Below are 26,671 nucleotides of genomic sequence, written 5' to 3' on the forward strand. Positions count from 1 at the left end.
GTGACTCCTCAACCCCAGGGTCTGGAGGGGAAAAGAAAGGGGCTGCGGGTGAGAAATGGGTCAACAACTCTTATCGCACATGTTTACGTTGGAGTAACAAGGCACACTTGGATCGAGGTCTGCTTTGCAAGCCAAAGGGCCTCCAAGATCAGGCATTTATTTGGACATGGGTTCAAAATGCAGCAGAAAGGCAAATCCTCCTCCACGTCTCAAAAGAGAGAGCAGGCAGGAGGCAAGTATATATATTTTTTAAATATGCTGAACTTTGCTCCTTGTCCAAAAGAACAACAAGAAGAAAGGTCGTGGCCACCCTGGTAGGTGGGAAATAAAGAGGAGGCATTGTCCTCTGGGCTGAACAGAGGGGAGAATTAACAGGAATCTCCAAACACTCTCTTGAAAACTGAGTTGTTTCCTCCCTCTGTTCCCTGCCCCCAAGGGCGCTCTTAACAGGAGACTGGCTTCTTGCAGCTAAGACAAGAGACAGCTCCTCCCAGCGGTTTTGTCTGCCAGCCATCTTGGAAGGGAGCGCCGACTACAGTAAAACTCTCTCCCTCTCTCGGACGTTTCTGTCCTTTTGCTCCCTTCCTCCCTCAGGGCTGAGATCTGCTCTGTGAGCCCAACAGTCAAGCATCTGTCGTCGGCTTTAAGAGCCAGCTGGTCCTGGGGTCTCGAGCTAGCAACTCCGAAGAAGGCAGAGGATGCCTGAGACTGCAAAGGCAGCCAGGGTGCAAATAGAAAGGGGGGGGGGAGGAAGGCTTCGCCCACCAGTTGCACCAGAAGTGCTGCCTGGGGGGGGCTTGATGCAGAACTACCCCCCTCCCTCCCCCCCCCCCAGCAGGATGAGGTCTCTTCCGCTCCTCACGAGGCCACATCGGGGCCGATGGTGATGCTGCTGTTGGTTACGCGGACGCCGTACCAGCCGGCCCAGAACTGCGTGTCTTTGCCCCCGTGCTTGAAATAGATGTAGCGGACGCCAGGAGGGTAGTTGTGAAAAGTGTGCGTCATCTGAAAAGAGGAAGGAAGGGGAGACGCGTTGCATTTCGCCAGCTTGGTTCTAGCCCACTTGGTCTTTGATAGGCCGGGAGATCATGAGGAGTTAGGGGGTGGGGTGGGGGGTGAGAACAATTTACATATTTCTCCTCTCAAAGCTCCTGCAGGATGCCATAAGCTTCTAGGCCAGGGGTGGGTAAACTGTGGGCCTCCAGAGGTCCATGGACTACAATTCCCGTGAGCCGTGGGCTCATGGGAATTGTAGTCCATGGACCTCTGGAGGCCCACAGGTTTATTCACCCCTGTTCTAGGCAAATACACCCCCCTGGACTTCTTCCTGCCATTAGCATCCCGCTGGGCTGAAGAACAGGGGTGGCCATCTCCGTTTTGATTAATTCACACAGACACAATTTCCCAACTCCTGCCCAACCTCCCAGGCACGGCAAAATCTCCTCCCTGTCCTCAGGTGGCTGGCTCTATCGCTTGGGGGACCAGCCCAAGCGCCCCACTTTAAATCACGCTTAAATGCTTTTCAGAAAGGAGTCCCTGGGGCCTCCAAGTGACCTGCAGGGTAAAACACACAAGTGACAGGAACTGAACCCGGAGCCTCAAAGCCCAACTCGGAAGGGGGTCGAGTGGCCCATTACGCTTTCCTCACCTCCTGCCACTCTGCATCGCTCCATTGCTCTATTATCACGCTTTCGGGGTCAAATTCCTCCAAGACGATGTAGTCGGCCGACAGCAGCTTCACGTTCAGGTTGTACTGGCAGCCACAGTCGTACCTGGCAGCGTACCTGGGTTGGGGCGAAGGAGGAAAGCGTCAACGATGGAGCTGGTGAATTAAACTTTGCTGCAACTGAACTTTGTTCCTTTCTTAAAACAGCCCTGTCCCCCCCTTTTCTCAGGTCTTGAGGCAGCTAACAATAAGAGTGAACGTATCCCCAGCTGAAACCAAAGATTAAAGAGCAAGGCACAGAGCCCCCCCCCCCCCAAAAGCTGTCAGCCCTTCGGATCTCCCCCCAAATGCCTGGCTAGCAGGTAGATCCAGTGGTGCCTCTGGAAGTTTTCCAAGAAGCCCCCCCCCTCACTTCTTTCGGGATCCCTTGCCACCACAAAGAAGTCCAAGGCTTGGGCCGGTGCCCGATGGGCCACCCCAAGTGGGAGGACCGCCAACAGAAGCTACCCTCAGGCCCCCTCACCAGTCCTTCACCACGATGTCCGGCTTGGCCTTGTCCATCAGCTCAGCCCAGTAGCCCTCCTTCTTCAAGTCGATGAGCTGGTTCTTTGTGCAGAGCCTGAGAGATGGAGAAGGGCCACTCAGATGAAAGGCAAGAGGGAGTCTGCATGACTTGGGAGCAGAAAGGAGGGCTCTTGTTCCCCCTTCATAACCATTTAAGGGGACTATTTACTCAGCAGCTGTCAGGAGCTGGAAGAGGGTCCCTTGCATTGTCCTTCCTGGGGAAATGGTGAGCAGGAGGATTCCTGTGGATGGTAGAGCTTCCACGTTTAGGGGCAGTGCGCCTCTGAACACCCACTGACTGGAGGGCCCTGGCACAGGAGGGCTTCCCACTCTAATGAGGGACCACTGGGAGACTGTGTGGAAGGGCCTGGGGATCTCCTGGAGTTGCCATTCACCTCCAGACTACAAGGACGAGATGGCCGCTTCAGAGGGCAGACTCTATGGTCTGGCAGATTCCTCCTGCACAGGCTCCAACGCCTAGATCAGGGGTAGTCAAACTGTGGCCCTCCAGATGTCCATGGACTACAATTCCCACGAGCCCCCTGCCAGCGAACGCTGGCAGGGGGCTCCTGGGAATTGTAGTCCATGGACATCTGGAAGGCCGCAGTTTGACTACCCCTGCCCCTAGATCTTCAGAAATTCCCCAATCCAGAGTTGGCAACTCTAGGGAAACACCACCCTGTTAAAAAACCTTTAGCACCAACTAATAATAACAACTTTATTTTATAGCCGTCACTGGTCCCACAAAAAACCAAACCAAAACCCACCACCTATTAGAGCTAGGGTTGTGTGCTACGGCAGCCAAAGCGTACAGCCCTAAACAGCACCCAAAATTCTGTTGTGTTATTCTTACTAAAATGTCTGGTGGTCAGAAATGTATTTTGAGTGACACCTGGCAGTTCTGACTGCTGGTTGTCACTGCACGGAAACAAGCTGCTCAAGAAATCCACAACCCAAGATCTCACCCGAAAGATGTGACAAAGTATTTCCGAACGTGTGGGTGGGGAAACTCTCTCCCATGATCTCCAGGCTGATCTTCGATCTTCCACTCATCTCCTTGGTTTGAGTCGAGATCCCAGTGCTTAAAACCGTCTGTGGGAAAGAAGGTTAAGTAGAAGGGGGAGGACTCGGGGGGGGGGCTTATTGGGCTGGTGGGCGGGGGTAGCAGGAACCACTCCCAGCACTGGAGAATTTGGGGGCAAAGCCTCCATTCCCTTAAAATGGAAGGCAGGTGAGCAACTGAGCATGACTCAACAGTTTTGACCCCTGCGGCATCTCAAGAGATCAACCAGATATTCAGGGTAGAATTGTCAAGAATAAAGTTGCCAGTTCTGGGTTCGAAAATACCTGGAGACTTCAGGAGTGGGTGGCATTTAGGACAGGAAGCGACCTCATAGGATTATAATGCTAGGGAGTCCCCCCTCCCAAACGGCCATCTTCTCCCAGGGAACTTATCTCTTTAGTCTGGAGATGAACTATAATTCCAGGGGATCCCCAGGTCCCACCTGGAGGCTGGCATCCCTAGCTCAAAGCACTCTTCTTCCGCTATCTGGGAAAAGGAGCTTTGTTCTATACAGCTGCAAACCAAAACAGCTGCCCACTAAAACTACCCCTGTGACCAAAAAGAAACTGAAGGTCTCCTTTCAATCCTATGTTAATTAGCTGGATCTAAAAATAAGCCTGAATTCTATACATCAAAGATTTAAGAAAACACAGCAGGGGAAAACCCAGAGACTTAAGATTTCTATTTTCAAGTGCATAATATATTCACAGGACAAGAGCAGCAGAAACAGATGCAGAATGACACTCTCAACCCCTGCAAGAAAACAGCCTTCAAACTTTGCAAAACATCCTATTCCAGAAAGGAACAGAGAGCAGGTTCATTAAAAAAAAACTGCTACAATTCTGTTTTCTCCTTTCAACACTGCAGTGTCTCCCGCAGAGGCTGGGAACTGAAGTCCTTTAGCTATTCCCAGCATCCCCCCAACAAACTACAGTTCCCACAATGCTTTGAGAAGACAGTGAGTGCAGTTGATCCCGTATATATAATAATATAAAGACAGGCCACGTTGGCTGCCTTTTAATTATGTTCACTCCAGATTGGTTTCCCTCTCAGCATTTTCAGGCAATCCAGTTTTTCTCCCTCTCGGAACAGACGCAGGCAGGGAAGCCATCTGCGTGTTCAACAACAGCTGCAGCAGAAGGCCGATGACTCCATTCAAAACATTTTGATGGATTAAACTTTTGCTCCTCATAAAGGGGGAAGATTATGGAAATATATTTGTTGCTTTCTAGTACGGCTGCTTACAAATTCAGGGATGGTGTGCAGCCTTTAAGAGCAAAACGCTGGACGTTTTGTTAAATGAAAAGAGATATTCGCCAGCCTCGATTTCCGGGACACCTTCCCCGTCTACACAAAGTTGGGGAAGGGTCCCGAGGAAACTCCTCTCTGTGGTTTCTAGACCGGCTACAAGAGGCCCAGATGAATCTGCTTTAAACCCGGGAAGAGCATTTCCCCCCCTCTTCTTTCAAGGACTGACCTTCAGCAAGATGATTTTTGATCAAGTTCCTCTTCATGATGCAGAGGAAGTAGAAAATCTTCCAGTCCGGGACGCTCCTGTCCTGCCCCTTGGGAAGGTAGCCCTCCTGCTGGCTCTTGCGCTTCCACAGCGCGGTGGTATCCACCAGGTCCCGCCACTGTGAGCAAACCACCCGGCAGCTGCGGATCAGGTCCCTGCCGGGCACCAGGGAGAGGAGGTCCAGAAGGATGTCTTCGGGGAGGTCGTTGATGTGGACCATGCTCCCTCCTTCCTTCACGGAGCCCTGAGACGCCTGCAAGGAAGAGCTTGGAGAGGCTGAGGCCCCCCAGAGAAATCCGGGGACCCTTGGGGGTGGGGAGGAGGTGGCACCCCAACACAAATCACTGCCTGACAGGCAACTCGTGGCAAACCCTGACCAAGCCATTCTCATCGTCATCAGTTAGACGTATGAGCCTACCTCGCAGGGCTCTTAGGAACATTAGAAGAGTGCTGCAAAATTAGACCAGTGGCCCGTTTAATCCAATATCCCGTTTCACAGGTTGGCTATGCTGCCTGTTTGGCTACAAAGGGTTAAAAGAATGAGCTGCAACTCTTTAAACGCTTATCTGCTCAAATGCTGGGATTAGTAGCGGGTTAAGAGAGGCTGACCGACAACCCTGCGAGGCAGACCAGCCTAGCGGCCCCAAGCCCCGCCCAGAGAGGCGGATTCTGCCCGGCCCGGCTCCTTCTCGCCCGGCTGGGCCCTTCCGGCTGCGGGAGGCCAAAGCGAAAGGAAGGGAGTCCCTCCGAGGGCGCGGCTCAGCCGCCCGGGGCCGGTTCCCAGCAGGGCGGGCCGGTTCTGGGAAGGGCGGCGGCTGAAGCCGGAGGGGCCGCCCGCCCGCCCGCCGACCCCCCCCCCCCCGGGACGCAGACCCACCTTCTGCCCCATCGACTCGCGAGCAAGCGCCCCGGGCTCCTGCCTGCCCGCCCCGCCGCTCCCGGCTTGCAAAATGGAGCGCGGCTTCCTCTGCGACTCGGGGCGGGACCGGACCGGACCCACGTCGAGGCGGCCGTCGGAAGCGGGCCCGTGGCGGCGGCGGCGTCCGGCTCCCCAGCCCTGCAGCGGCCTCGGCCGGCCTGCCCGACCCCCTGGAGCCCCCGGCCCGGCCCAGCCCTCCCCTCCCCGGGACGCACCTGCTGCAGCCGCGCCTCCGCCCCGCGCAGCCCGGCCGAGCGCTCCCCTCCGCCGACTCCCGCAGCTGCCGCCGCCGCCGCCGCCTCCGCCTCCTTCGGGGCGGGGAGGCGGGCAAAGCGCGCCGGCAACGTCGCGGGGCCGCTCCGGGCGCGCCTCCGCGGGAGCCAGGCGCAGGCGGCAAGCGGGCGGGATGCGCGCCGCCTCCTCGCCGGCCTTTCCTGCGCGGCCCCCGCTGCTGCCCTGTGCGCTGCTGTGCAGAAGGTCCCGGACCCAGAGACCCTTCCGCGGCAGGCAGCGCCTCGGGGCTTCCCCTGCCCGGGCGCGGCAGAAGGATCGGGTTCCAGCTCTGGCCGCAGAGAGGGCTCTCCTTCGCTCATGCGATGTATATAACGAGTAAACACAGGGGAGGCAACATGCCTACTCCTCAGTAGGCATGCAGGGAAGCAGTTGTAGCTGCAACTAGGGGCACTTGCTCTTCTGCAATTATTCTGCGCAGCTATTCCCCCCCCCCTAACATTTTCTCTTTCATGTCCCCTGCTTTTTTGCAGTCTCCAAAGGCCTTCGGATTTGCGGTTGAACTCAGCGCCTGCCGGCTCAATGATATGCAGCAGAGTGGTCTCCACGTGGGGGGGGGGGGGTTGAGGTAAAAGGGCATCTTACTCTGAATAAAACTATCATTTATGAGTTATAAAAGCACAACTATTTCAGCGAACCTTGTAAGTGTAGTGGTTTCAGGTAGGTCCCGTCCTTTTTTTCTCCGGTTCCTTAAAGAGGCCTACTTTCTACCTTGCCGGGGCAAAGAACTTGCAGGAAGCTTCATTTCTCCTCTAGCCAGACGAAACAGTACCCACGTGGTACACAGACTTCTCTCGCAGCAAAACAAAACCAGAGTCCAGCCAGGCACCTTTGAGACCAGCAAAGATTTATTCAAGGCCTTGAGCTTTCCAGTGCAAGCACAGTCTGAGGAAGAGGGCCTGCGCTCGAAAGCTCACGCCTTGAAGAAATCTCTGTTGGTCTCACAGGTGCCCCCGCTGGACTCTGGTTTTGTTTGGTTGTGCCGCTTCAGGCCAGTACAGCCACCCACTTGATTCTCTCACAGCAAGTCACTCTGTATCCAGATATCTGAGCAGTGGGATTTGCCTGCCCTGTTCACAAAGGCTGGTGCAGAACATAAACGGATTGAGCACCGACTAGGGTGCACGCTCCAGGGTGGGAGAGGAAGGGTTTTTTTGATGCAGCAGACCCCCCCCTTGCAGTACTCCCTGATCAGCCCCCTCCCTCCGGCTTGGGAATCCCCTGCCAGCTGCCCTTTCAGCCCTGCATCTGCCAGGGGATGGGGTGTCCTTGCCAAATGCCACTCTTTAGTCACAGGATCAAAGGAAGGAGGTTTCAGATTCAATCTCAACTTGAAAGCATCACAGAGGCCCCCCCTCTTCTGCCGGGGAGCGGATTGGCCTTGAACTGCAGTCCCGGACCGAGGGCCTTGGCTCTTCTACAGGGATCTACGAATGCTGGCTCCTTGATGCAATTTTAAATCCCCCCCCCCGTTTCCTTCCCAAGTGCAGTTTTACAGAGAACGGGGAGCTCCAAAAAGCAGTGGAATCCAACCCTTCTTCCAGCGCCGAGATCTGCAAGAACAGTCTTATGTGCAAGCAAGGAGAAATGTCTCATAAAAAAAAAACATGACGTCATTTATTGAACATCACTTAGCATCATTTACATTCAGAAAGTTAAACATTTGCCGGCTTGTTCTGCGTTGTGGTCTAGCGGGTGTCTGAGAACGGCATATTAGTATACGGGAGCTTCTCCCCAGCCCAAGCCCAGGACCCCACTCAGGCATTCTGGGGAGAAAGGAAGATGAAACTCCCCCCCCCCACCTCCGCTTTATTTGAACGGTTTAGCCCCCAAGCCCGTTTTTAAATAGTTGCTGCTGGCACGCCTGAAGCATGCAAGGTTGCTCTGAGCGGGAGTGCCTCTGGGCATGTGCAGAGGCCTTTCACTATACGACTGACGATCCACGGCTCATTCCATCCACATGTAGCGGCTAGAATAAGTAATTTCTGGGTTCTGTTTGGCATCCCTCCAAGAACACTCGCTGGCCCTCCTTCCGGTTCATGGAGTCTTAATTGAATTTTGATATTTTAACTGCGCTTTAATTGTTTCGGTGTTTTAATGATTTCATGTTAGCTGCCTTGTGGACCCTGACTAGATTGCAAGGTGGCATAAAAATGTTGCAAAGGAGGCTGAATTGAGTAGCGTGGCGTCTTTCGGCCTTCCGTGGGGTTCCTGGCAGGGGTTCCAACCAAATGGTATGGCTTCATTACAGATGCCACTCCCCAAGAGGCACCGTGAAGGCAGGCCTGGGCTCTCCGAACAAGGTCTCTGCAACAATAGCAACTCCCTCTTGTCTCTGCCCCCCCTCTGGTTCTACATCCTCCTTTTCCTTCTCGGAAACAGTCCCGTCCTGAGCTTTGGCCTCGCCCAACTTTTGCAGAACTGTCTCTTGCACACTGCCCCGCCCTCTTATTTTGGCCCTGATGAAGTTTTGTTTTGCTCAGAGACACACTCTGCTCACCTTGATCCACGGCAATTATCTGCTCTGTCGTTCCCAGGCCTTGGCAGGATACTCAGCCTGGGCGGAACCAGGCTGCTCCTACATCCTGCTAACAAGCTGTCCCCAAACACACCCAGCCTCTCAAGCCGTGGAAGAGTATTTTGCTTTATTTCGCAAAGGACAAAAAAGAACCATGCCATAGGAAAGGGCCGTCCCCGTCTCCCTCGGCTGCGTCCCGAAGTGTCCCGGTTTCCTCCTTTCCGTGTTGGGGGGGGGGGATTTATGGACCAGTAGGAAGGCAGCCCTCTGGGCCTGCAAAATCTACGCTCCTGCTGTTCCACAGGTTCATGAGCTCATCTGGCCACTACAACACTCTTGGAAGGTAGGCTGCTGCTTTAAAAGCAGGGCTCGAAATGGGGGTGAGACTGTCCTGGGGTGCCTTTGTTTTCCTCTGAGCAACTGCAGAAGGAGCCGGGCTTCCCCGCCCCTCCGGCAAGGCATTTGGAGAGGGCAGATGGGCTGAGAGTCCTCTGTTCCAGCTGCTCAGGTGCAGGGGCGGGGCTGGCTTCAGTTTCACCCCCTTCTTACATTTTAAGACTGGCAGTACTCAGGGGGGCGCTGCAGGTGCTGGAGACGTGCTTGCTGGGCAGCCCCCAACAGCCCCCAACATCGCCATGTCTGCTGCAGGCGAGAGTACAGGACAGCAGCCATCCATGCTTGCAATTTACAGGGGAAGTATTTTTAAATTTTAAAAAAGCGACAAAGCAGTCCTTTTTCTTTTAAAAAAAGGAATGTTGCTCTTTGCTATGGCTGTCGCCATGCAAAACCCCCGGCTGAAGTGCAAAAAGTCAAACTTTTCCCTGCTAAATTTCAGCCTGCAGTGCAAATACAATCGTTCACCATAGGAGTCTGATGCAAAAGGTGGCAATCCTTGCTGGGGGGGGGGTGGAAGGTTAAGGCCTCCAGTCCTATTCTGCCCCCTGCAGGGAGGTTCTCTTGGCCGCCTGCCCATCCCTAATTCTACGGAGGACGCAGCTTCCCAAATCCTCCTGGCCTGCTGACCCCTGCCCATACCCCCTGGAGCCCCCAATTCCATCAGCCAGCAGCATTCAAGGCTCAGGTATGGATGGCAGGAAGAAGCATCCCGCCACAGAGAGGGGCTGAAGCTCCATTTGGGACCGGTGTGCAAATTTAACAGGGGGGGACCTCTGGCCAGAAACCACACAAGGGACTCCGGACTCCCCCCCACCCCCCTTGCCAGGACTTCTCCAAAGCGATCCGTGTCACTCTCCGGTTTCCGGTCTGAGGGTGACGCTGCTGTTGGTGATGCGCACGCCGTACCAGCCCTGGCCTCCGTGTTTGAAGAGCAAGTGGCGCACGCCGGCCGGGTACTTGTGAAAGGTGTAGGTGACCTAGAGGCGAGAGGGGGGCAGGGAACAGAGAACAGCCCCTCTCTGAAGCGCTTCCTGGGCCCAGCGGGTGCCCCCCCAGCCCCCCCCCCCGGCTCAACCCATCGCCTACCTCCCGCCACTCGCGGTCTGAGCACTGCTCCACGATGACGTCCTTGGGGCGGAACTCCTGCAGGACTCTGAAGTCGGCGGAGAGCAGCTTGACCCGCAGTTGGTACCGGCAGGGGCAGCCACAATGGAACCTAGATTGGGCGGGGAGGGCGGAAGGCGTCAAGGCAGAGCCGTCTGGCTCTCGGCCCACGGAAGAGGGAGGCGCTGGGGCACCCGGAGGGAGAAGTCCGTGTTCCGCCTCCTCCGGGCCAGAGATGTGCTGGGAGCTTCATGCTGCAAACTCCCTCCCAGGCACGTGGGTCAGGACCGGAATGCATGAGAAGACAAGGGCCTCAGCTGGCCTCTTTGTTCCCCTGGGGAAACCCAGCTGCAATCCTTCAACACAGAACCCCAAGGAGGCAGGCGGAGCCTCTGGGGGCCTGAAAATGGGGCCGGGGGAAGTTGAAACCTTATGCCCAGCCCTGACTCAGAGTCAGTCTTGACTGGGAGTGGCCTTCCAGGGTCTCAGCAGAGGCCTTTCACATCCCCTCCTAATTGGATCCTTTTAAACTGGCGATGTCAGGAATGGAACCTGGGACCTTTCGCGTGTCAAGCAGAGACGATGCCGCTGAGCCACAGCCCCCGTGGCTACACATCTACTCAAGCATCACAGTCCCAGTTTGAACAGGACCCAAGCATGCCAAGAATGGAGCTCCAGATGCAGATTTGCAACATGCACTTTGGGGAAATGTACTTTGTCCCTTCAAGATTCTCTATCCAAGCCCTGGATTAAGTTACAGCTTTGTCAACAGAGAAAAGTTACAGCTTTGCCCCAAAGGCCAGCCAGATCCCCTCTGCTGGGTTAATCCAGATCTTTGCCTCCAAATTTTGCATCATTTTTTCCATATCTGTTCTGTAAAATTTTTAAAAAACCCTTAAAGACAAACAAAAACGGCTTTCTTCCACAGGTCATTTTGCTAATCTCGAAGTGCCACTGGACTGAATTAAAAAAAAAATTAGCTGTTACAGAGCAACAAGGCAGCCTGTCTGGAATGTTTACGGGAGGGGGAGGGAGTGTGTTATTGCAGCAGGCTGACCCTTTAAACCCCAGGGAATGTTTCCGGAGGGGTGCTAGCCCTGGAAAGGACCACCCCCAGAGAAGCAGAGGCAGCCAGCCCTTGCAAAGTCAGGCGGCCGACTTGGAGGAAAGGTTTCCAAGGAACAAACCAAACAATCCGTCCCTGCCCCCTGAGGCTCTTCTAATGGCTCCGTTCACTCTGGGGAGCAGGAGGAGGCTTGCGGTCCCCGTGGCACTCCTTTCAGCTACTGCCGCCTCCTGAGATCTTCCTCCCCAGTTCTGCCCTCCCCTCCCCTCCCCTTGCCCCTCCTCACCAGTCCTTCACCACGATGTCCGGCTTGGTCTCGTCCATCAGCTCGTCCCAGTAGCCCTCCTTCCTCAAGGTGATCAGCTGGTGCTTTGTGCAGGGCCTGGGGGGCAGAAGGGGGCAATTAGAAATGGCTCCCGACAGCCAGGTTTGGAATGTCTGGGGGACCTGTGGGGAGGAAGGGTCCTCCTGAGCTCCCAAATTCCTATTCCAGCAGCTCTCTGGTTCTGTTCCTAGGGATGCCAGCCTGGTGGTATCCCCTGGAATTCCAGCTCATCTGCATACTGCAGTGATCAGTTCCCGGGGAGAAAAGAGGTGCTTTGGTCCCAGTGGACCCCCCTAGGTCCTTGCATGAAAATCTCCTGGGTCTGTCTTGTGTTCCACTGCCGGAAACAGGATGCTGGCCTCAGTGGACCTCTGTTCCGGTCCAGCCAGGCTCCTCTTGAGCTCCTTGTTCCAGGCAGCGCCCAGCCATTCTGTGCCCCAGAGGGAAAGAAAGTGATTTTGGAGATTCGCCCAGACCGTCTCGGCTCGAGTGAAAAGCCAAGTCAGTCCTACAGATCCTGCAGGAGACGGCTGTGGGGTCTTACGCGGAACAGTTGATCTTGATCCGATCCCTCTCACAAACAAAACCGATAACTGACGGAGCAAGCCAACCGGTCTCACCCTTGAGACGTGACAAAATATTTCGGAACGGGATGGTGGGGAAAGTCCCTTCGCCGAGCCCCGGGCAGCTCTTCGACCCGCCACTTGTCTCCTTCGTGGGCCTCGATTTCCCAGGAGCCGAAGCCATCTGGGGAAAAGCCAGGGGGAGACTCACGGAGGGAAGAGCCTGGGGGCTTTTATCACAGCAGCGAGGGGTCAGCCGGAGCCAGGCAGGATGACTGGCAGCAAAGGGCTGGGAGGAAGGAGGAAGAGGCTTGGCTGCATCCAAACTGTGCCTGCCAATCATCTCTTCTCCCAGATTGATTTGGACATGCATGCCCCACTTTTCTCCCCAAAGCAGCTGACATCATGCTCTGCTCCTACCGTTTATCCTTACAACAACAACCCTGTGAGGCAGGGGAGAGAGCGACTGGGTCAAAGTAACCCAGCAACTTGTTGTGGCAAAGTGGAGACTAGATAGCCCAATCTGGGAAGCTGGGCGGGCTCAGGCCTGGTTAGTCCTTGGATGGGATGGGAGATCACCCAGCAGAGGCAGCAACGGCAAGCCTCCTCTGCACAGCGCTGGCCTTGAAAATCACCCGGGGGGGTCGCTTGCTGGATGTCGGCACATCCCCCCACCCCATAACTATCCTGGAGCCCTGAAATGTCACGAGAATCCACATCTGGGGACAAACCTTCGCCGCAGGGGTTGCGGATTAAATTCCTCTTCATGATGCAGAGGAAGTAGAAGGTTTTCCAGTCCGGGACGCTCCTGCCAGGCCTTTCGGGGTCAAAGCCTTCTCGCAGGCACTTGCGTTTCCACAGCGTGGCCAGATCCACCAACTCGCGCCACTGCAAGCAGACCAGGCGGCAGCTGCGGACCAGATCCCTGCCGGGCACCCGGGACAGCAAGTCCAGGAGGATGTCGTTGGGCAAGTCTCTGATGCCGACCATCTTCCTTTGCAGGCTACGGCAGCAGGGGAGTCGGGGGGCAGCGGGTCCCACGGAGCGCCATATGCAGGAGGCCAGGAAAAAACACCGGGGGGGGGGGAGTAGATTTGCTTGGAGAGGGAGATTTACCTGGCGGCAGGTGAGAGGCAGGTTTGTTCCAGCAGCTGCCGGGAGAGAAGAACACCAAGTAAGCAGGTGGCAATTAAAGGCTCTCTAGCTGCAAGCAGTCCTGGCGCGTTCGGCCAGTGATTCTTCAGGTGTCCATTTTCTCTCCTAAAAATAAGGAGGATCCCGGCGTGGGAAGGGGCCACGCAGCCCCCTCGACCACCCCTCTGCTCCCCCCTGCCTGTGTTGATGCGGAGGCCAGCCAGTCGGCACGGTCCAATTGCCCGGGGAACAGCCACCTCGTCCCACCCTCTCCCGTCCCAGCCAATGAGCGCGGAGGCAGCGGGATGATTGGCAGGCCCTTGACCACTGCTCGCCGCACTTACTGGGCTCCCCGGGCATTTGCATTTGGCACCCGAGGGAGGCGGCTTCGCGGCGGCATCAAAGCCATTTCCCTGCAAGCCGCGGGATCCCAGGAACCCGCGTGCAAGCCTGCCTTGCAGGGCTGTTGTGCCTACTCGAAAGAACCGCCCCGCTAACTGTCCACGGCAATTCGTCCGCGCGCGCCCTTCGCGAGGGGTCTGCCGTCCCGAGCGCCCCCCCGCGCCCGCCCCCTGCGGCCCCGAGGAAGCCCCCCCGGCCGTGCCTTACCGGCCGCTGCCAGGCGCGAGGGGAAGCGGTCTCCGCCCCGCTCGGCTCCCAGCCGCAGCAGCCAGGCGGGCCCAGCGCCGGCGATGATGCGGCAAGCGGGGGCGAGGCTCCTCCTCGGCGGGGCGGGGCGGAGGCTCATTTGCATGCGATGACGCCACCGCTCGCCCCGCCCCGCCCCGGGAAAGGCCGCCGAGGTTGCGAGGGGCCTGTCGGGGTGGGACTAAATGACCTCGCGAGCCCTTGTCTCGCCTGCGACGGGCCAGCCGGGGTTCCGCGCCCCGCCTCTCCCGGAGGCCGCCCCGGAGGAGGCGCTTGAGATCCGGCCGCTGCGCAGCGCGTCTCCGGAGGCGCCCATGTTCCCGGCCCGCTTGCTCGCCAGGTAGCGCCCGGGAGGGGAACGGATCTGGGGTGGGGGAGGACCCGGGGGGGTCGTTGGCATGTCAGCTCCGCCCCAGATCCGCTCTGCGCCAGAGGCCTGTATCCCCCCTGAGCATGTACGGAGTGCCGGGCGCCCCCAGGGCCAAGGCAGAGCCCCACGCAGGCTGCGCTTTTCGGCAGGGAGGCGCGCAAGCGCTAAGAGTCAGAGGGCCCCTTAGACAAACCCAGCGGGCAGGGAATATTCTGCCTCAGGCGAGTCCTCAGGGGCCCCCCTGCAGCCTCCGGGGCCAAAGGAAGCACTGCTTGACACAGGGACCCCCCCTCCCTCCCTGCGGCCCCCAGGAGAGGATTCTCCCTGGCCCCGGGCCAAGCCCTGCTAAAGGCACCCTGGCAAAGGAGGCAGCCCAGCCCTGAGAAGGTGGGGGGCTGGACTGGATGGCCCTTTGAGGTCTCTTCCTGCTCGGTGATTCTGATTCTGTCTGACACCCTTATGGCATTTAACACTTCTAAATGCCTTGGTTTTTCTACAAGCTGGACACATGCAGCACACACAAACGTGGGGCAGGGGGAAGGGGAAACTTTTTCTGGGGCTTCCTAACTCTGGCTGGGCCTGGCTGCATATGGGCTCCATGCCCCCCCCCCCTTTTCTGCCCCCATGGCCCTCCCCCTCCTCCGGCTGATCTGCTGGTTTTCCCTTCTAGCTGGTGGAGGCCTCCTGGGAGGGAGATGGTGACCATCGGCGACCTGCCCCCGGACATCCTGGAGGACGTGCTCTCGTGGGTCCCCGGCAGGGATCTGGTCAGCAGCTGCCGGCTGGTTTGTGCACACTGGCGCACCGTGGTGGACCTCCCTGCCCTGTGGAAACGCAAGTGCCAGCGGGAGGGCTACTGTCTCCGAGGGCCAGATAGGAGCGTCCTGGACTGGAAGACCTTCTACTTCCTCTCTGTGATGAAGAGGAATTTAATCAAAAATCCGTGCGGCGAAAGTCAGTACCCGGAGACGGAAGGAGAGCGTGTGGTCGTGTTGAAAGCTGATTTGCAAAACTCTAATTGTGTCGAGCAGCTTAAAACAGAGTTATGCATTCAGAAATAGTGCATGGTACAGTCCCCCTCGGCATGTGGTACAGTCCTCCTTCTCATGTACCACTTCAGAACACAGACATATTTTTGCGGGGGGTGGGGTGGGGTGGGGACCTGGATGTTTGAATTCTCTTCTGTACAGGGCAGGGGGGTTAGGATAGCATGCCTTCTGCTGGGTGTATTTCATATATGTGCAGAAACATAAAACAACAACAGCAGGGGAACCACAACATGGTCTGCCACACTTCTGAATTCGTAGCTCTGCTCTGCCGTGTCAAGGACTGGTGGCTGAAAAATCGGAATTGCAAGCAGTAGGGAAATAAAAGAAATTTCCAAAAGTTGAGACACTTAACTAGAGTCTGCAATTACAGGAATGCAATTAGGTTAAAAGGCCTACATGGATGAAAAATTTATGCCGCTTAATCCGTCATGGCTACCTGCAGAGAATCCTGGGAGCTGTACCTCGACACTAAGACTTCTCTGCCTGCCTTCTGCACGCAACAGCCTTTTTCTTGGGAGTGGGGAGGGGGACAGGGGTGAAGGCAAACCTGCTTCACCCTTAAAAATGTAATCCAGATAAGAGAAGGCAGAGAGATGCCCCATTGAAAACAAAGATTATTAATTTCCAAATAGCGCTTTCAAATTTGAATGGATCAGTCAATTCAATCAGTCAGACTCTAATTCCTAATTTTGGGGGAATGCTTAAACATGTTAAAAAGTGAGGTTTGAAACTGAATCATAAGAGTCCTCAGACTTTGACGACTGTACTGTAACCACTGTGAAGAGCTGCCGTCTTTGCTTACCTTTTAAGGCAAGGGTAGTCAACCTGTGGTCCTCCAGATGTTCATGAACTACAATTCCCATGAGCCCCTGCCAGCATTTGCTGGCAGGGGCTCATGGGAATTGGAGTCCATGAACATCTGGAGGGCCACAGGTTGACTACCCCTGTTTTAAGGGACTTTCCTCCAAATCTCAGGCTAAGGCCTGGTTGAGAAGCTATTCTCTAGCCCCTGGTAGGGATTAACCCTTCGGCTGCTGCTGTGTCCCATTCAAAGTCTCCCTCCCGACTCTTATCTTTTCTGTCTTCTCTGCAGAGGGCATGAAGTTCTGGGAATTCAAGTCGAAGAAAAAGAAAGTCTGGAAGATCGAGAAAGCTCCGGAAGCCAACGTGTATTTCCCCCACATCCGGAAATGTTTTGTCGCTTACCATTTGTGAGGACTTCCATTGCAACTAATTGGGAGTGGGAGAAGGGGGGCCCGGGTCCTTACCTGGGGAATTCTCTGCAGAACTGACATTTTGCATGGGAATGCCCAGAAGGAAGGCCGCAAAGATTTAATCCACTGCGTCTGTGTGTGATGACAAATCTGCTAACGAAGTTGTCTCCACAACTCCTTCATAGGTTTGCAGTGGCAGATATAAAATCCCCCAAAGACAGAGGTTCAGCCCAAAGGGACAAGCTCATTAATAAGAAAGAGAACCGTTACTGTGTAAAGTCCTCATTTACCAGACACGTCAACCTGGCAACAATCACAGGGAAGTGGGAAAAGAGGCAACCTGAGAACCATTTTTATATTATAACATTGCCCATGATCGGTAAAAACAATGCCCCAAGTATCTATGATCTGTGAATGGGAAGCAGGCCCCAGTAAATGCCTCCAGTTTGCACTTGTGTACATTTTCTAACTACACCAAGCTGGAAGGCAGTGAATTAAATAGATTATACATTCTCTCTTTAGATTCAGAGGGGTGGGATAGTCCCTTTCAGGGGGCTGCATTTGGCCCAGAACACGGGTCATGGTTGGCCTCACTGACCAGCTTTGATCTGCATCTCAGGTGTACCTACAAGCACCAGCTGATCGCCTTGAAGAAGGAAGGCTACTGGGATGAGCTGATGGACAAGACCAAGCCGGACATCGTGGTGAAGGACTGGTGAGTCCTGGAGCCGCCAGTGTTGACCCCAAGCCCCCAAACCACCGAGCATCCCTGTCCCATCCCTATCCATCGAGACCTTCTGGCTAAGAGCCAGTCGTGGACTTCTGCTAAATATTTTTAGCCCATCTCCTCCTGCAGCCGCCCGGCATGTAGCTGCCGCTACTTTCTGCAGCAGGGAATTCCACATGTGAATGAAGCTGGGCTTCCTTCCACCTTTTCTGCACTTCCTGCTCATTAAATTGGCCGAGGGCCTCATGTCCTTGGATGGGGAGAGGGGCGAAAGGACCCTGGGGACGGCTGACTTCTGCTTCTGTGCTTCTGCTCCCCGCTGCAGGTATTATTTCAGCCCCAACTACCGCTACGAATTGTGTGTGAAGCTCTTGTCGGCAGACTTCAGCATCCTGCAGGAATGTTTCCCTGAACAGATCCTCCGAAATCAGGAGAGAGGCGAGGATAAATGGTGCGAGGTACGCAGGAGGGAGGGAGAGGCCTTCCGGAAGCGACCGGGGCCCCAGGGTGACATCCCCCCCTGCCCAGTCCTCGTTGGAAGGGCAGCCCCTGTCCCCACCCTGCCCTGCCCTGCCTGTTGGGTGCTGCCTCTTGCCCAAAGCCGCCCTTCCTCTCTGTTTGCCAGGTGTCCTACACCTTTCACGACTACCCAGCCGGTGTTCGCTACGTCCGCTTCATCCACGGGAGCGAAGGCTGGACCTACATGCGGGTCACCAACAGCAGCGTCACCGTCGGGCCGGAAGCCGCACCGCAAGGAGAAGAACCCGGGCCCCGTTCGCTGGATCAGCTTTGTGAGCCCCTGAGGCAGCCCCGCCCGGTTTTCTGAGCCTTTGGGACGCTCTGGGGAGAAGGGTGTCCCGCCAAGGATCCCGGTTCAAGTCCTGCTGTGTGGGCCAGCTGCCCTCTCTCTCAGCCCGACCGACCTTGCAGGGCGATTGTTGGGAGGATTAAGTGGAGGAGAGGGAAATGATGCTTAAGCCCCGCTGGGACCCTGTTGAGGAGAAAAGCAAACAAAGAAACACACGGGGGGGGGGGGTCTGCGAGGAATCTTCACCTCCAGAATACTTTCAGCTTCCAGGACTGTGGAGATCCTGGCACTCCTCTCTGCTGCTGCTTATTGCACAGTCCTGTGTGTGTGTGTGTGTGTGTGCGCGCACAGGTGCGTGTTGCTGATTCTTTTTAAAGACTGGACAAAGTTGTGTTTTTCTACATTTGGGCATCTCCCCCCCACCACCACATTTGCCTGTGGGTGGTTCTGTCCGGCTGCCAGTTGAGCCCTTGAGGCAGACCTGCTCTGACCTCTGGCCCTTTGGGAGGTCAAATAGTGCAGGGGTTACGTGTGTCTGGCTCAGGATCCTCGGTCCGCATTTCATCTGCCAAGCCACCTCGCTGCGTGGCTGTGGGCCAGGTGTTTTCTCTGAGTCCGGCTGATCTCGCAGGGTGGGTCTTGCAGGGATGTCCATCCAGTCCAGCCTCCTGCCTCACCCAGGGGCCAAACCAGTTCTTCTGGAGGGCCAGTCACAGGCCTCCTCAGGCAGGGCGTTTAACAAGTTGGGGGCCACCACAGAGAATGCCATGGGTTACGGACAGTTATCTATCCTCTTTGCAGGGGGCCACCTGCAGAAGGTAGATCCGCGGTAGATCCACGATCCTGCACATTGGAAACTCCACGGCCATGAAGTGCCAGCCAGTCCCCCACATTGATTACCCCGTGCACTCCACCCTCCGTCTTGATGAGAAATGGAGACTGTACATAATGTTAATAAATGTTTTTGATTTAAATACCGTGTAATCTTTGAGCTGCCAGTTGATTTATTAAAGGTGCAGGGGTAGTCAAACTGTGGCCCTCCAGATGTCCATGGACTACAATTCCCATGAGCCCCTGCCAGCATTTGCTTGTGCACATTCAGTTGTGCAAAGTAGGAATTTTGGAGATGAAACTTCCTGTGAGTGGCTCGGCCATACAGTAAATACATCATCCTAATAAACATGCCCCCCATGGAGAGAAGCCTTATTAAGGCCAAGCTGCACTCCCACCTACATGTTGTTTGAGCTGAGCCAATGCATTTGGGAAGACCAACCGGTGGAGAGCTCTCCAATGCACACGTGGGGTTGGTCCGGATGGCCTTTGGGGATCCCCCAGCACTTTGCACAAGGGTGGTTCTGGGGGAAATTCCAATGCTAAGGCGAGCCTTTTTTTATTGGCACCTGGCCGCACAGGGGCGCGTGAGCTTTGGAGGCGTGGGCCATCCGCCAGGAGAAAGAAAGTCCGCGGGGTTTGGAGGAAGCCAGGCGGAGTCCGGGCAGGGCTTGGGCCGCTCCCCTCGCCCTGCCTCCTGCGGCGCCCGAGTTACTTGCCTGCGACAGGCCAGAGCAGGCCGGCCCCGCTCTCCAGAGGCGGAGCCAGCAGCGGCAGGGAGCGCCCGGAGGCGCCACACGGAGCCCGCAGCCTGCCCGCCCGCCCGCCTCGCCCCGGAGACCCCGCTCGCGGCTCACCTGCGACGCCCGCCCGCCCCGCCCGCAGGGTAAGAGGCGCCCACCTGCACGCCCCCCCCCCCGCCCTGCCTTTTAGGATTCCCTCAAGCGCCCGCGCCCGCGGAGCACGGGACAGCGTTCTCCCCGGTCGGGGCCGGGCCTTGGCTTGCCAATCTCCAGGCGGGGTCTGGCCATCTCCCGGGATGGCAGAGATCAGTCCCCCCGGTCTCGGAACGGCTGCTTTGGGAGGGGGCCCGATGCCTGCCTGCCCGACCTTCCTCCGCAGCCTCTTTCCCCGGATCTCCCAGAATGTCCCCGTCTAGTAGGGTTGGCGACCCGGCTGGTCTGGCAGCCCTGCGGCGTCGGCTCTGACCGGCAGCCTCTTTCTCTCTCTCTCTCTCCTCCTCCAGGTCCCTGTAGGGGGGCTTTGGGGGGGAGAAGGGGGTCCCTGCAGAGAAACCTTCGTGGGCCCGGACAAGGAGCCTGCCGGGCCTCCAGCGGGCTGGGAAAGGAGCTCTCCCTCCTCGCAGCAAAATAGCAAATCTCGTCCGCAGTCGGGGAAAGGCCCGGCAGCCAGGGCCATTTTGAGGCGGGGGGAGGTTCGGCAAGACCCCCCTCCTTCAAGGGCCCCTCCCGTTCCCTCCCCGACCACGCCCTCCTTTCTCTGCCGGGCTGGCAGCCGCCCAAGGAATGAACGCGCCGTGAATAGGCAAGAAAGAGCAGGAGGCACCCTGGCTAAAACAACACCTAAAGGTGCATCCCAAAAAGGCCAGAACAGTTTGCCCCCTGCTGCACCCAGCGGCCCGCTGAATCCTCACTTGGGGTTAGTGGTGGCTCTAAAACCAGTGAAGAGCCCTTGGCGCAGGGGAGCTCAGGGGGACCTTCCTTAGACTGAACATTAAGGCCCCAAAGCCTCTCTGGATTCTACCACTAGCGGAAGGGGGGGGGGCTCAGATCCGCCAGGACATATCTTGAAATGATTTGCTGATCACTCGAATGGCTTGACGTTCAGAAGTAGCCACGGGCCGAGCTGGGATTGGGCCAGGGGACTCCAGTGGCGAATGTCCACTTTGAATTATTATCATTATTACTAATATTATTATTACTTCTGCCTAGTCTCAGCCAATTCAGGGTGGATCACAGCCTATTTAATTTACGTACAATCTTTAACTATAATCTAAAACCGAACAGAATTAAAATTCAGAATACTGCTAGCTGGTATTGCCCCTAAAAACCCTTTCCTAGGATGGGCGGGGGGAGCGATGCAGGCTGGTGGGAGCCGGTGCAGGTGCTGATTTAGGCTGAACAAGCCCTGCAGAACTGCCGTGAATCCCGCAGGGCTCTGATCTCACCTGGCAGCTCTTTGCACCAGGCCGGGGCCAGGGCTGAGAAGGCCCTGTCTCTGGTTGAGGTCAGTTCGATCTCCTTAGGGCCGGGGATCCTAAGTAAACTCTGGTCACTAGACCTTACTGTCCTTTGGGGGGCCGTGATGGAAGCAGCGGTCCCGAAGACACAAAGGTGGCCCTGCAGTAAATCTGGCCTCCCACAATTAACATTGTTCCGCTGCCTCTCTCTTCCCGAGCTGCTGCTTGTTATCCTCTTGCCGGCTCTTTCTCCCTTGCAGAGGATGGAGTCCCTTCCTGAGCCGCTGCTGGTGCGGATCCTGGCCTCCGTCCCGGCGGTGGAGCTGGTCGTGGGGTGCCGGCTGGTCTGCTCCCAGTGGAAGGCCCTGGTCGATGGCACGGCCCTTTGGCTCCTCAAGTGCCAGCAGGAAGGGCTGGCCGGAGAGGACGCGGGAGAGGAGGGGGGCGCCCACTGGCAGATGCTTTACTTCCTGAACAAGAGGAAGAGGAACCTGCTCAAGAACACCTCCGGGGAAGGTGAGGGGAGAAGGGCAAGCGGGAGGGGGGGAAGGACGGGCCAGCTGAGAGACCCCTCTCATTCTGCCTTTTTTCAGAGGGTCTCGAGCACTGGGTGGAAGTCGAAGGCGGGGGCGACGGCTGGAAAATCGAGGAGCTGCCCGGAGACTTTGGGAAAGATTTCCCCAGCAATGAGGTCCACAAATACTTTGTCACGTCTTTCGAGTAAGCTCAGTTGCTCTCTCTCTCTCTCTCTCTCTGAGTGGAGATTCGAGCACGTTTGGGGTGATTGCTGTGTGGCACATTGCGTAGCATCAGTCTCCGGTGCCTCTGTAACCTATTTAAGCAGAATACATTATGCCGAACGGTTGAAACGCTGCAGAATAAAATTATACAGTCAATTTTTAAATTTTCCCGTTCAAGTTGATGCTGACTTCTGGTGATGCCGTGATGTTTTCAAGGCATGAGATGTTCAGAGGCGGTTTCCTGGGTTCGATTCCCCCCTTCCTCCTCCCCATGCTGGGTGACCTTGGGCCAGGCACAGTTCTCCCGGAGCTCCCTCAGCCTCACCTACCTCACAAAGCTCCAGTTGTGGGGAGAGGAAGGGAAGGGGATTGTGAGCTGCTTGGAGACTCCATCCGCTCCTCTCCCATCCCAGCACCCCCCGTGGCTAAGGGCTGATGAGAGGGGACCACCTCCTCGGGGTCCGCAGCCGTTTGACAGCCAGTGGAGATCACGCGCTGATTCGGCCCTCCACACCATCCGATCCGCCCCACCCGGGAGGCGGAAAGCGACCCCGTTCTTTCACCCTGTCACATTTCAGGTGGTGCCGCAAATCCCAAGTCGTCGATCTCCGGGCCGAAGGCTACTGGGAGGAGCTGATGGACACGATCCAGCCCAGGATTGTGGTGAAGGACTGGTAAGTGGAGACAGAGACACCCTCCCCCCCGGGCATGTGGATCCCCCCCACTTTCCGCCCTCTTCCTCCGTCCGCATCTGCCTCTTCCCTGCACAGGTATGCGGCCCGCTGTGACGCAGGCTGCTTGTACGAGCTGATCGTGAGGCTGCTGTCCGAGACGGATGAGGTGGTGGCCGAGTACCGGAGTGAGACCGTTGCCCTCCCGCAAGACAACGAAGGCGAATGGAACGAGGTGGGAGCCCCGGAGCGCCTTGATGAGGGCGATAAAGCACAGCACGGCTGGGGGGAGGATGCCTTGTAGCTGCTCCTGGAGCACACTTCAGCAGAGGGCCCCTCCAGAGCAGCGGGTCCATGGGCAACCCTTGAGTGGCTTCCCCCCTTCTGTCTGGGCCCACAGCCTGATCCGTGGCCCAAAGGAGACGTGGCTGAGCTCTGATTCACCCCTGAGGGGGCAGGAGGGATAGCTGTCTCCCAGCCACTTCTGGCTTCGTAGATCACTTTGCATAGCTAATACCCTGCACAAAGAAAGCTAGCCCCGCAGGGAGAATTGCCTTTTGCATTCAGCAGAGGGTTGGACTAGATTAGGGATCTCCAGGGTTTTTTTTAAGCCAGGGGACACCCTCGGGATTCTGACACAAAAACTAAACGGCTGCCGCAAAATGGCCACCTGAGGAGGCGGAGCAAGCCACACCATGGTTGCTGCAGCTGCCCATCAGCCCCTTCCAGAGCTGCAGCCAAAGCAATGTTTTTAAAAGCCCCACCCACTTTCCAGGAATACTGGGTGGGGCTCAGGAAAGGGGTCAGCAGGTGCCCAGGTGCCCCCAGGCCCCACCTTGGGGGTCCCTGCCCTCGAAGCTTCCCATGTGGGGTGTGGAGAAGGTAGACAGACGTCTTCTCCCCTATGATACAAATCCTCGGGGTCTTCCACAAATTGCTCCTTTGCAGATTCAGGCAGGCGGAAGGAATTACTTCTTCACACCCGGCTTCAGCTGCACGTGGCTTTGCCCGAAAACTTCACGGGGCCCAGATTTCTCAACAGCCACGACAGGTGAATGGATCTGTCTCCCCTACAAAGGCTTGACCATTTCTCTCTCTCTCTCTCCCCTTCGCCTCCCTCCTTCCACCTCTGCCCCCGAAGATCACGCACACCTTCACCGACTACGGCCCTGGGGTGCGCTTTGTCTACTTCGAGCACGGCGGCCAGGACACCGTCTTCTGGAAGGGCTGGTACGGCGCACGAGTCACCCACAGCAGCGTCACGGTGGAGCTCTAATGCCGACCCTCCGAAGGCTGGGGCCGGGTGTGTGCCCAGGCAGTGGCGCTTCCCTCCTTGGGGCAGGAGGGGGTTTGTCCACGGCTGGGGCCGAAGGTTCTGCTCCAGATGGCATGAGGCATTACACTAAAACAGAGCCTGCCAGATTGGGAGTTGCGGCTGTGACCCAATTCTCTGGGAATTTCTTTAAAAGCCTTCCTGCGGACTTGAAAGCTGATATACAATCTTGCCTGTTCAAAAACAGCCACAGCTGCAACCATCTCCCTGCTTGCCGTTTTAAAACCCTGAAGAACCAGGGCTGCAGTTGGACGTGAATTGTCCTTTTGGGCTACAGCAGAGTTTAAAGGGGAAGGTTGGTCAAAGGGGGCCGGGTGCAAAAAGGAACATAAATCCATTTTGTCTGTCTGTGAATGACAGGGCGCCTTTGTGTGTATTACAGAATTCCACACAAAGGTGGCGCTGCTGAGCTACAAAATGGTTTTCTGTCCACCTCTCTTGACAATGTATGAAAAGCAGGTCTCATGGCCTAACCAGCTCCGTTAGGCCTCCATGAATGCCACCCCCTTCCAACCTTCCCAGGTGCCCCACACAAAAGTAAAGCAAATTTTGCACAAGCTGTTTGTGCCTCTCTAGGGAGGCCACCTTCATGTTTGGCATAGCAGGTCACCAAGATCAGCCATGAGGATAGCTCAATGGAGCCTCCATGCTAAGAGGCAGTCTACCCACTGAATACCGTTCCCTTCATGCTCTGCTATGTTTTCAAATATGCTTGAGAGCAGACCTTATGAACCACAGAAATAAAGCTGAAATTGAAATGCAGAAGAAGCAGGGTGTCAAATCACAGTGGTGTCAAAATCTGCATCACTTATCCAGGGGGGAGGGGGCTTGAGAAGAGGTTTTGCTTTAAAAAAAAAGCACATCCTTAAAAAAAATACTTCAGATTGTGGGTGCTACTGAATTTAGGGAGAAGAAGGAGCTACAGAAGGCCAGTTTTGGAAATCAAGAGGCTTGATGGCTTCTCAACACCCACCATTATGCCCTGGGTCAAATTTTACATGGGAAAACGTAAGGGGCACATTTCCACCCCCAGCCACCCAAATGCTGAATGGAAGAGATGCCACCCAAAAGAGGTTGCTGGATTGCAGCGTGACAAAGATCTAGGCCTGCATCACAAGGTCTGGCCAAGACAGCCGCCTGCCCTGCGCTGCATCATCGGCTGGGAAAGTATCTGTGGCCCTTGAGGTGCATTGGGCCTCCCTTCTGGGCCCCAGGGCCCGGAAGACGAGCATGTAAAGGAATGCAAACACTGGGAACCTGGAATCCTACCACTGCAGAGTGGATTTATTTATCTCAATCTCTTAAAAAACAGACACCTTTCAACATAACGCAACACAAATCACTATAAAACAACCTAGATACAAAGCTTGAACGATCCCGAGGAACCAAAACAGAAAACCAAAACAGAACTGGCTGGCCCCTTGGTCGGCTGGGCGGCTGGACTAGAGGGACCCTCCCTGGTCTGAACCTGGTCTGAATCAAGCTTATGTGCTTGATGTAGGAAGAGGAAGCACGGGGTTCCCCGAATCGCCACCAGGGGTCCCCATCGCCCTATTGGCCGAAGCTGTCCAATTTTACAGTTTTTCCGGAAACCTCTTTGAAGATGAAATCCCGATTGGATGCACTAAATCCTTTTTCTGGGAACCGAGGAACTAACTACAGCCCTGAATTTTAATACCGCCTTGGGGGAGAGGAAACTAAGTTCAAGTCCAGCGGCACCTTTATGACCCGCAAGTAGTTCAGACAGGAGAGGGCTTAGTCCGGATAAATGTAAATAATTTCATTCATCCAGTTTGCAACCACGAAGGCACCACTGACTTAAATGGTTTTTAGGAAAGGAAGAAACAATACCCTGGAAGGATGGACTGATCCACAGATATGAAACCTCAACTGAACTCCCAGGTTTTCCCAGTCTTCCCACCAGGAGCTCCCTATCCTCACAATAACCCTGTGAGGTGGGCCCAGTGGAGAGACAATATGACCAATCTTAGGTCCGGTCACCCAATAAGCGCATGACTGGGAGGCGATTAGAACCCAGATCTCTCCTGTCCTAAACTAGCCACACTGGCTCTTCCACACTATGATCCTTCTACATCTCCTTTTTGGCCCCGGTGAGTGGGAAAGCCTTGCTAATTCCCAAATTTTTTGCTGATCTGCCGGTCACGCAATTGAGGCGAGGCTGCTGTAATAACTTATACCTCCAATAAGCCTTAGTTGATTTTCCAGGTGCCCCAATTCGGCGCCCCCCCCCCCGTGAATCCGCTTTAATACCGGCCGGGCTGCACCTGGCCAGCAGGTGGCGCTGTGGCACCGCAAGTGTCTGGCTCCCCTTCCCTCCGGGGCGGCCTTTAAACCGTCGGGGGCAGCAGACGTTCCGGGCCCCGTTTCTTCATCTCCAAAAGAAGAGGTTCCGGGGCCTCCCAGTTCGGCATGCAGCGCTCCCTGGGGTGCCTGGGCAGCACTTCAAACCCCAGAGGTTGCCCAAGCGGGGCAAAAACACAGGCTGCCTCACTCCCTGCTGCAAAGCCAAGCCGAGCCCCTGACTGACGGTGGGTGGCTAAGGAGGAGCAGCAGCGTCTGTGTCCAGCCCTCCTTGGCAGGTTCAGAGGGTCTCCCCACACGGAGGGCTGGCCACTGTCCAGGATACTGACGAGCCAGGTGAGCCACGAAGTTCGGGAAGCCCCAAGAGGAGACCAGCTTGGCTCCCCCAGAGAGCAGCCCAGACAGAGGGAAAGCAGGGGGCCTGGGTTTATTTTTTTTCTGATTTCCTTTTTCTGGCAGGGCCAAAGAGTTTCCTATTCTGGCCAAAGAGTTCCCCATTCTGAAGGCGCTGCTTTCAAGAGGACGTGAGGCCAGGCCAGGAGGGCCTTTCCTTCTGCTGGACCGAGAGTCTGCTCCGTTCCCGAAACTCGACTGCTGAAGAAGCAAACAGCACAAAGTGAATTCCAAACAAAA

At 56.1% G+C, this 26,671-nt stretch overlaps 3 protein-coding genes across 6 annotated transcripts; 1 reads left to right on the forward strand and 2 right to left on the reverse strand.

Annotated features, from left to right (window-relative positions):
• Positions 1-123: 123 nt before the first annotated feature.
• Positions 124-6,076, reverse strand: LOC143824397 (F-box only protein 6-like). 3 transcript variants are annotated; one of them, XM_077311652.1, is made up of 6 exons: positions 5,944-6,076; positions 4,771-5,062; positions 3,196-3,322; positions 2,190-2,285; positions 1,649-1,784; positions 124-1,005 (listed from the first exon to the last, which is right to left on the reverse strand). In XM_077311652.1, the coding sequence occupies exons 2-6, from the start codon at positions 5,027-5,029 to the stop codon at positions 859-861; spliced, it is 765 nt and encodes a 254-aa protein (XP_077167767.1). In that variant the 5' UTR covers positions 5,030-5,062; positions 5,944-6,076; the 3' UTR covers positions 124-858. The 3 variants fall into 3 exon arrangements, with proteins under 3 accessions (XP_077167767.1, XP_077167768.1, XP_077167769.1); XM_077311653.1 differs by lacking the exon at positions 5,944-6,076 and adding an exon at positions 5,687-5,821; XM_077311654.1 differs by lacking the exon at positions 5,944-6,076 and adding an exon at positions 5,228-5,438.
• A 1,535-nt stretch (positions 6,077-7,611) lies between these two features.
• LOC143824399 (F-box only protein 6-like) lies at positions 7,612-13,879 on the reverse strand. Of its 2 annotated transcripts, none has more exons than XM_077311656.1 (6): positions 13,735-13,879; positions 12,723-13,142; positions 12,049-12,175; positions 11,390-11,485; positions 10,020-10,149; positions 7,612-9,910 (listed from the first exon to the last, which is right to left on the reverse strand). In XM_077311656.1, the coding sequence occupies exons 1-6, from the start codon at positions 13,877-13,879 to the stop codon at positions 9,782-9,784; spliced, it is 1,047 nt and encodes a 348-aa protein (XP_077167771.1). In that variant the 3' UTR covers positions 7,612-9,781. The 2 variants fall into 2 exon arrangements, with proteins under 2 accessions (XP_077167771.1, XP_077167772.1); XM_077311657.1 differs by having other exon boundaries at positions 12,723-13,251; positions 13,735-13,869.
• Positions 13,880-13,958: 79 nt separating this feature from the next.
• On the forward strand, positions 13,959-24,477 carry LOC143824810 (uncharacterized). Its single transcript, XM_077312542.1, has 12 exons — positions 13,959-14,113; positions 14,814-15,097; positions 16,286-16,403; positions 17,026-17,121; positions 17,459-17,591; positions 17,759-17,950; positions 19,320-19,658; positions 21,233-21,488; positions 21,566-21,692; positions 22,291-22,386; positions 22,483-22,618; positions 23,525-24,477. The coding sequence occupies exons 1-12, from the start codon at positions 13,959-13,961 to the stop codon at positions 23,657-23,659; spliced, it is 2,067 nt and encodes a 688-aa protein (XP_077168657.1). The 3' UTR covers positions 23,660-24,477.
• The last annotated feature ends 2,194 nt before the right edge of the window (positions 24,478-26,671 follow it).

Source organism: Paroedura picta, chromosome 15, assembly GCF_049243985.1.
Source record: "Paroedura picta isolate Pp20150507F chromosome 15, Ppicta_v3.0, whole genome shotgun sequence".
Classification (NCBI taxonomy): Eukaryota; Metazoa; Chordata; class Lepidosauria; order Squamata; family Gekkonidae; genus Paroedura; species Paroedura picta.